General features: G+C 40.6%; 2 protein-coding genes across 2 annotated transcripts; both read left to right on the top strand.

Annotated features, from left to right (window-relative positions):
• The first annotated feature begins 1,952 nt into the window (after positions 1-1,952).
• Positions 1,953-5,470, top strand: LOC113470698. Its single transcript, XM_026829328.1, has 5 exons — positions 1,953-1,990; positions 2,228-2,295; positions 4,646-4,828; positions 5,254-5,385; positions 5,460-5,470. Exons 1-5 carry the CDS (start codon positions 1,953-1,955, stop codon positions 5,468-5,470), a joined length of 432 nt encoding a protein of 143 aa, XP_026685129.1.
• Positions 5,471-6,210: 740 nt separating this feature from the next.
• LOC113470697 (photoreceptor-specific nuclear receptor-like) lies at positions 6,211-7,395 on the top strand. The gene is made up of 2 exons (XM_026829327.1): positions 6,211-6,319; positions 7,098-7,395. Exons 1-2 carry the CDS (start codon positions 6,211-6,213, stop codon positions 7,337-7,339), a joined length of 351 nt encoding a protein of 116 aa, XP_026685128.1. The 3' UTR covers positions 7,340-7,395.
• The last annotated feature ends 992 nt before the right edge of the window (positions 7,396-8,387 follow it).

The following is an 8,387-nucleotide window of genomic DNA, read 5'->3' as shown; positions in this document are numbered from 1 at the left end:
TGAGTCAAACCCAAATTGGGAAATAACGGCCGCCTTGTTTCTTGAGCTCTTGGATTCTCGGAAGAGTCTTAGAATGTCACTTTTTGGGATACTAGATTTATTCTCGATGAGGCAGGACTCAAGGGCTTCCAAGAACTCTTCTTGAAATTCTGTTTCAACTCTTACCTTCTTCTCCATATTGTTTGTGGCCTCAACTGAGGGATGAACTCGTTTGGCCCGTTTCTTTTCATCTTGTTCCATGGGCTCATTGGGTAATTCATCAGCCTGGCTTTGGTCAGCTGAAGGTACAGGGGTCAGGTCTTGGGTACTCATTGTCTCGGAGGGGATATTTCCGTCCAGAGGTTTTAATTCGGATTCCTGGAAGAGATCAATATTGGCAGGAGGAGAGAAGGAAATGGTAGGTTGTTTCAGCTCTGGGAAGAAGGAGGGAGCAAATAAATCAGGGGATGAGGAGGAAGAAGTAGGGGGGGACACCTTATCTTGTAGTTCAGGGGTTTTTTCGACTTCAGGCTCTTTAGTGAGTCTATCCTGGGCGGGATGTTGTGATCTGTTGGGGCACATTCTAACTGCATGTCCCTCTTGACCACACGAATAACATTTCATGTTGTCAACAGTGAGATAGATAGTGTTGGTTTCGCCATTCTGGGTAACTGTAATAGAGTTAGGAACCGCATCCTTGTCTTGTACGAAAATCTGACGCCTGTAGGAGAAAATGTGACTCAATCTCTCGTCACGGAGGCCAGAGTGTACATAAGTCATTGGGGAAACAGGGTGAGCATATTTTGAAATCTCCGCGTACAGGACATCATTGGTGATGCTAGGGTTTACATGATTAAACAGGATTTTAAACCCAGGGTTTACCAACTTTTTCACAGGGAACTTTTCGCCATTGATAAGGACATGATCATGGTCCTGGATGAAGGATTCTACCAGTTCCTCGTTCATCAGATGCATAATCATGCGCTGACCGGTTTTCCCACCATACACGATATTTTTGAATCCAACGATTTCACCAACCGCAATGAAGTACTTATCAACTGTGGTTGCCTCATCGTTAGGGAGAACTATTGCACACTTCTTTGATAAGACCAAGGGCTCAGCATGATTGCTGGAAGAAAACTTGGAGGAAAACTTGTGTTTATACTCGCGCGAAACACCAGAAACACCGGGAGAATTTTCGGATGTGAACAGGGAGCCATAAGAACGGGGAGCGGACATTTTTCCGGGAAATGTGAAAACTGTTTCAATAGAGCGAAACGAAAATCGATAGGAGAACGGGACGCTTTATTAGAGCGAAAAACTCAGGCAAGCGGACGTGGGCTACTTCTCATAAACAATCTTGGTTGCCATGGTAACCAGGGAAGATTTTCACAGCGTAGGAGCTAAAGTTGGACACTTAGAACGTCTTTAAAGCGTTAAAAAATGAGATTTCTTATGAAATTACACAACTAGGGCAAAGAATAGCCCTTAAAAAGTCACTATGCAAAAAATCTTGCAAAAAAACTCACAAAAACCAATAAAAAACTGGCAAAAACTGAGGACGAAAAACAGGAAAGGCGCACTGTTTACAAGTCAGGAGGGGAATGTATTCAGACGATATGAAAATCAGGATCACTGTTTTCTTAGCTGTTCAGCAAGAGCTTAATAAGCTAGGGCCCTAGTTCTAATAGAACGGTAGGGTTGCTCAGGCAAGGCACTCACTATCAGGTAGACCTGACAGGAACAGTTATAATATTCAGGTGACTTGGAAGGGGGTTTAATATTTAATATTTAATATCGGGTTTTGTTCTAAATAATATTTAGAACAAAACCCGATACCCGATAGGTACCTACGATATGATGTGTTCACTTGGCATCTCCACTAATATTTTATTTCTTGCACATTGCATACTAAATGTATTTATTTTCAGCTTTTGTGTAGGTACATAGGTAATGTGTTTTGGTTATCCGTCATGTTATCAGGAAGTGCAAAATCTCACTACTATGATCGGTACGTTATCATTATGGGGAAAAAAGTCGAAATAGAGCTTCCAAATAACGGACCCCTCAGCCGCCCGAACGGAAAAGAAAAACTCGAAAGTTTTCCGAGAGGGGTGTTACCCAACATTGTTCCCGTCGACCAATGAGAACTCAGAACGGGGGGGTTATCCATGTCATGCCCCCACCCCTTTGCTTTCTTATCTCCGAGTCACTTTTCACACGTCTCTGCTTTCGACCAGTTCCTTAGGATCCTGTGCTGTCTCCAGGAAGAATTTTGTGCCAGGTGCTTCTGGGACGTGAATCTCATGTTACGAGGTAAGCGAAATATTTGAGGATATATTTATGTAATCTGATTTATTACACAGACTTTTAACCTAACCCTATATCTAGGTAATACACTGGTCACTGCTCATTTGTGACAGCTCCTTAGCAATTTTCCATTGACGTGACCTCTGAACAAGTAGGCACCTACCAAAAAAAAAAAAAATACCTACCTAATAATAACGTTTTTTAACCTTGTTTTATTTTATTTTTTATTTTTAAGCATGACTTTTTTGGTAAAGGTCGTAGAGGTTTTTTTGCATGATTTACCTCTGTAGTTTGGTCCTATAAGTAGGTACCTATGTATTATAGATAAGTTCGTTCTCGGAACGGCAGGCTTCGTCCTGTCCTGTCCTCCTCTCTTTTATCACATACTCAAGAAGCTTTTAGCAGTTACGTACGTACCTACCTACACAAAATGACTTCCATCTGCCACAACACATTTTTTTTATTATTATTAATTATTCACAATTGTTCTCAAAATAATGGGACAAGCGGTCGGACCATATTTTTCTTATTCTGGATAGAGATTTTTTTTATTTTAGGTGCTTCAACATTTTGATGTCCTTCGCATTCTTCAAATTAAATTTAACATTTCAATTTTTGAACCGCGATGTAATATTAGGGAAGGAACAATACTTACATACATAGGTACAGCAAAGGTCTGATATCATAAGGGTGGTCTTGTCAACAAGTGCGATAAAAGAACGGGGGGGATGCACTTAACAAAGTTACGTCCTCACTTAAACTCTGGATACTTTGTCACCACATAGAAGTATTAGTGATTAAGTGTAGTGCCCTCGACAAGTGTCAGAAACACTGGGCAAGTTCCCATCAATTGTTTGCTCAGAGAGCCTCTCTGTTTTCATAAGGGACTCATAGTATTTGCTCAGTAATTTCATTCATACTACACCACCTACAACCCCCCCCTTCCCCTCCTCTAATTCATCCCCTCTTTTAATGAGGGGCTTGAACCCCTCGTTATTTCGGGCACTTCTCGGTATTGTTATTATTTTACTATGATTTTTACCTTGTACCTCTGTAAAATAGATAGGTTCTGGTAACTTTCTAATCGTAACTGTATGTACGAGTAGGTAATCCTGATTTGGAATTGCCTTAGCCCGTCTACACACGGAGTTACTGAAAAGGAAAAGGAACTGATTAGTAACTCGAATTACCAACTGGTTTACTTTAGTGAAAAATTGTCAACAAGTGCGATAAAAGAACGGGGGGGATGCACTTAACAAAGTTACGTCCTCACTTAAACTCTGGATACTTTGTCACCACATAGGAGTATTAGTGATTAAGTGTAGTGCCCTCGACAAGTGTCAGAAACACTGGGCAAGTTCCCATCAATTAGTTTTGTTTGCTCAGGGAGCCTCTCTGTTTTCATAAGGGACTCATAATATTTGCTCAGTAATTTCATTCATACTACACCACCTACAAAACCCCCCCTTCCCCTCTTCTAATTCATCCCCTCTTTTAATGAGGGGCTTGAACCCCTCGTTATTTCGGGCACTTCTCGGTATTGTTATTATTTTACTATGATTTTTACATTGTACCTCTGTAAAATAGATAGGTTCTGGTAACTTTCTAATCGTAACTGTATGTACGAGTAATCCTGATTTAGAATTGCCTTAGCCCGTCTACACACGGAGCTACTGAAAAGGAAAAGGAACTGATTAGTAACTCAAATTACCAACTGGTTTACTTTAGTGAAAAAATTCCCAATGAAATGTACTTTCACTCACACTCTTGAGTGGAAGGTAACCACTAGGCGACGTTAACGCCGGAGGCTTTCTCTACCACCTAACCCTTAGAGCTCCAATATTATGTGGTCAAATTCTCAAATAAATGAGGATGAAATTCCATACCTCGGCTGGGATTGAACCCACGCCCTCCTGTTTATCAGGAGAGCGTCTTGACCACTACGCCACTAAGGCCATTATGTGGTCAAATTCTCAAATAAATGAGGATGAAATTCCATACCTCGGCTGGGATTGAACCCACGCCCTCCTGTTTATCAGGAGAGGGTATTAACCACTACGCCACTAAGGCAGGTCCAAATAAGACAGGTCTTTTGACATTCCTACATCATTTGACTCTTAACCATTCATAGTACAATCCCCATGTCGCTTCATGTGGTCAAATTCTCAAATAAATGAGGATGAAATTCCATACCTCGGCTGGGATTGAACCCACGCCCTCCTGTTTATCAGGAGAGCGTATTGACCACTACGCCACTAAGGCAGGTCCAAATAAGACAGGTCTTTTGACATTCCTACATCATTTGACTCTTAACCATTGATAGAACAATCTCCATGTCGCTTGTTTCCCATATTAGCGGTTCAACACGAGAGAGCGCCCCGGAGTCATGGCATCTCCACCAACACCTCCAGTAACTCGTCCTATTCCGTGACGTCACAACTTAGCTCCTCCACCTTCATGTTTCCAGGGAGCTTCATTTTGCCCCCGTCCTCTAACACGCTGACCTCCAACAATCTGTTTGCCCAGTCCTGCCAGTTTGGTAAGATTCCCTCTATATGGATCAGCTATTTTCACTTTCCTTATCCTATAGGAAAAAAAGTAATGTAATTGGGTCAATTTTTTCTCTTTGGAGTAACTAAGTTGGAATGAAAATCGTTCGTTCTTCAACGTTCTTTAAACGAACTCGTTCAACGAATATAACCAAGCTTTTCGGGACGTTCTCGGTGCGTTCTTAAAGAAGCTTGTTTAGGTTACTCTTTGGTAAATTAAACAGAAATCCCTATTTTGGAGACAATTTTGAAACGTATGGTGCTGCCAAAATCCTAAAATACCGCTTGGGTAGCTTGAGCTTGTAATGTATAGGTAACCATACTTCCAGGAATCGGGTACAGGATGCAAATTGAAGTCCGAGCCCGGCAAGGAAATTTGTCTTCGATAATTTACATGACAATTATGTCTTTTCAGTCAACTTTCCCCTGTCACCTAGTCCACTTTTGTCTCAATGGAACAGACTCCACTCTTCTCTTCAGAACAAAGTTATGATTGCAGACGACCAAGTGACCAGTTCGGAAGAAATTCAAGCGCAGATAAACGCAGGTAAGAATTTTGGACAGGCCCTAAATTGTACCTACTGAGGTATAATTACTGTGTTGTAATTGAGACATCTCCAGGAGTGCAATGAGGGTAAAGAAAGGTAGGTGGCACGCCGCCAATGCAGTGAAGCAGAAGTAATATTAAAGGAAAGTGAAGTGCAATGAGGGGAAAGAAAGGTAGGTACTACGTGAAGGAGGTGATCAAATTCTCCTTCTGGAAGAGGCTTGGTGTGACCTGTTTGTCCTGAATGCTGCACAGTGTTGTTTCTACGTTAGTCAAGGTAATTTTACCATTCCACCTTTTGGCCAACCATCTAACAATACCTACATACCTACGGACTTTTTTCTTAAGAGGTTGGATGGAAGGAACTGTAACTGCCGAGGTCTTATTGTCCCGAAATCGAAGAGAGAAGGAAGATAGGATAGGAGACAGAGAATTCGTATCTTTTAGTAAAAATATTACCCAAATTCCACTTTTTATTCCCAGATATCATCAACTCAAGTCTGTCCTATTACCAGTCGAATTCCGACAAGTATCAAATGGAAATTGCAATAAATAGTTTGTCCTGAATGCTGCACAGTGTTGTTTCTACGTTAGTCAAGGTAATTCTACCATTCCACCTTTTGGTCAACCATCTAACAATACAGTAACTACTGCTGAGGTCTTATAGTCTCGAAATCGAAGAGAGAAGGAAGATAGGATAGGAGACAGAAAATTCGTATCTTTTAGTAAAAATATGTAAAAATCTTATCCAAATTCCACTTTTTATTCCCAGATATCATCAACTCATGTCTGTCCTATTACCAGTCGAATTTCGACAAGTATCAAATGGAAATTGCAATAAATCGACTCAAATTCGTGACTTCTAAATTCAGTTCTATGAACGTGGACCATACGGAATTTGCCTGCCTGAAAGCGTTGCTACTTTTCAAACCAGGTAAGTAATCAAGAATTTTTTTTTTTTTCAAGGGGTTTGATAGAGAGAACTATACCTGCTAAGGTCTTATCATCCCGAAAGCAAAGAAAGAAGGAAAACAGGATAGGTCCTTCCGAGAACGAACATTATCCGTTCGGGATAAAATCCGCCCCGGGCGGGAATTGTACCAGCGGACTAGCGCTTAGAAGGTAGACGCGCTACCAAGCAAGCTAACTAGGCTGGCGTGAACGGTTCAGTCGACATTGATCGACGGCCGGTCGACTATGTGGACACACCAAGACTTTTTATCTTCAACTATAAAGGTCTTTAAGACTTCCATTTTTACTTTCCTTGTATTCTATAGGTAGGAAAGTAATGTTCTAAGAATAAAGCGTTGCTACTTTTCAAACCAGGTAAGTAATCAAGAAATCTTTTTTTTTTTTTCTTTTTTTTTTAATAGGTTTGATAGAGAGAGCTGTACCTGCTAAGGTCTTATCGTCCCGAAAGCAAAGAGAGAAGGAAGACAGGATAGGTCCTTCCGAGAACGAACATTATCCATTCGGAATAAAATCCGCCCCGGCCGGGAATCGTACCAGCGGACTAGCGCTTACAAGGTAGACGCGTTACCAACCAAGCTAACTAGACTGGCGTGAACGGTTCAGTCGACATTGATCGACGGCCGGTCGACTATGTGGACAGGTAGTCGTCTTTAAGTCTTTCCATTTTTACTTTCCTTGTATTCTATAGGTAGGAAAGTAATGTTCTAAGACATTTTTCTTGTTTTTCCTTTGTCCCCCAGACTGCCCGGGTCTCACTGAGGTCGCTCACTTGGAATGTCTTCAAGATCAAACCCTACAAATGCTCCTCGACTATTGCTCCAACAAGGGCAAATCCCGGTTCGGAAAACTGCTGCTCCTCCTACCATACGTTTCTTCCCTGAACAAATTCTGCATCCAGGATATTTTCTTCAAGAAAACCGTCGGCAATGTTCCCATTGAAAACGTCATCACCGAAATGATTCGACATGGATTGCTCATCTGAATTTGAGAAGAGATCTTCACATGCTTTTGTTTTTGAAATGTCTGTTGTATGTTTGTATATGGGTCAACTATTGGAACTAACTTTTGATTCCAATGATCAAGAGAAGATTCTGCGTATCGGCAATGTTCCCATTGAAAACGTCATCACCGAAATGATTCGACATGGATTGCTCATCTGAATTTGAGAAGAGATCTTCACATGCTTTCGTTTTTGAAATGTCTGTTGTATGTTTGCATATGGGTCAAATATTGGAACTAACTTTTGATTCCAATGATCAAGAGAAGATTCTGCGTATGTATCCCCGAATTTGTCCATTCAGCGGAAAAAATTGTCACTCCGCAAATTGGCATTTACAAAGTGAGTAATCACGAAAATACGAAATGTTCTTTTTTTTATCTCTCATTGAGCGAATTTAGCAAGGGACCCTAAAATATTTATTTGTCTACAAGAAGGTATACCTACCTAAGTAAATATTTTGATATTGATGTAACGTGATTTACGCATAATACAGAACAGAATGCTGTAAATAAAATTGTACAACTGTGAAAATACCTAAACTCTACTGTTGACTCGGTTCATATTTTATTCGTGTTTTTCATTTTTATTACGTAGGTATCTATCTACCTATTCCAGATCAATGAGTGCTATTTCTAGCTAAAACTACGTGCAGATTATAAATTTTAGGAAATAGGTACATATCCTACAAGTAGTACATGTTCACTTTCTTGGAAAAAAGAAGTCTAACCGCGATTTTAGTGCTAGAGATCCAGCCAATCTAGTTAACTAGTAGGTACTCCTGCATTGTAAGGTGTAAGCGCTAGGTCGCGCGTTTGATCCCCGCCCGGGGCGAGCTTTATTCTAAACAGTTAATGTTCGTTCTCGAAACGGCTGACTTTCTCCTATCTCATCTTACTCTCTTCGATTTACAATTTGCAATACAATAAGTATGACCTCCGTTGTTACAGTTCCCTCAATCAGAGTTCGACTTAAAAAAAAAAAAAAAAAAAAAAAAAAAAAAAAAACCGCGCCAAAAACCAAAAAAAAAAAA

The sequence above is a fragment of the Diaphorina citri genome, unplaced genomic scaffold, assembly GCF_000475195.1.
Source record: "Diaphorina citri unplaced genomic scaffold, Diaci psyllid genome assembly version 1.1 scaffold1750, whole genome shotgun sequence".
In the NCBI taxonomy this organism is placed as follows: domain Eukaryota; kingdom Metazoa; phylum Arthropoda; class Insecta; order Hemiptera; family Psyllidae; genus Diaphorina; species Diaphorina citri.
The sequence above is the reverse complement of the archived record's forward strand: the minus strand, read 5'-3'. Positions and strand labels throughout refer to the sequence as shown.

What these genes read in the sequence shown, in the direction of transcription:
- LOC113470698 (XM_026829328.1), top strand. Translation starts at nt 1,953, where the DNA reads ATGTTATCAGGAAGTGCAAAATCTCACTACTATGATCG. An exon ending in CGTGAATCTCATGTTACGAG is followed by an intron (nt 2,296 to 4,645) that starts GTAAGCGAAATA and finishes TTCCCATATTAG; the next exon opens with CGGTTCAACACGAGAGAGCG. An exon ending in TGCCCAGTCCTGCCAGTTTG is followed by an intron (nt 4,829 to 5,253) that starts GTAAGATTCCCT and finishes ATGTCTTTTCAG; the next exon opens with TCAACTTTCCCCTGTCACCT.
- LOC113470697 (XM_026829327.1), top strand. Translation starts at nt 6,211, where the DNA reads ATGGAAATTGCAATAAATCGACTCAAATTCGTGACTTCTAAATTCAGT. An exon ending in GTTGCTACTTTTCAAACCAG is followed by an intron (nt 6,320 to 7,097) that starts GTAAGTAATCAA and finishes TTTGTCCCCCAG; the next exon opens with ACTGCCCGGGTCTCACTGAG.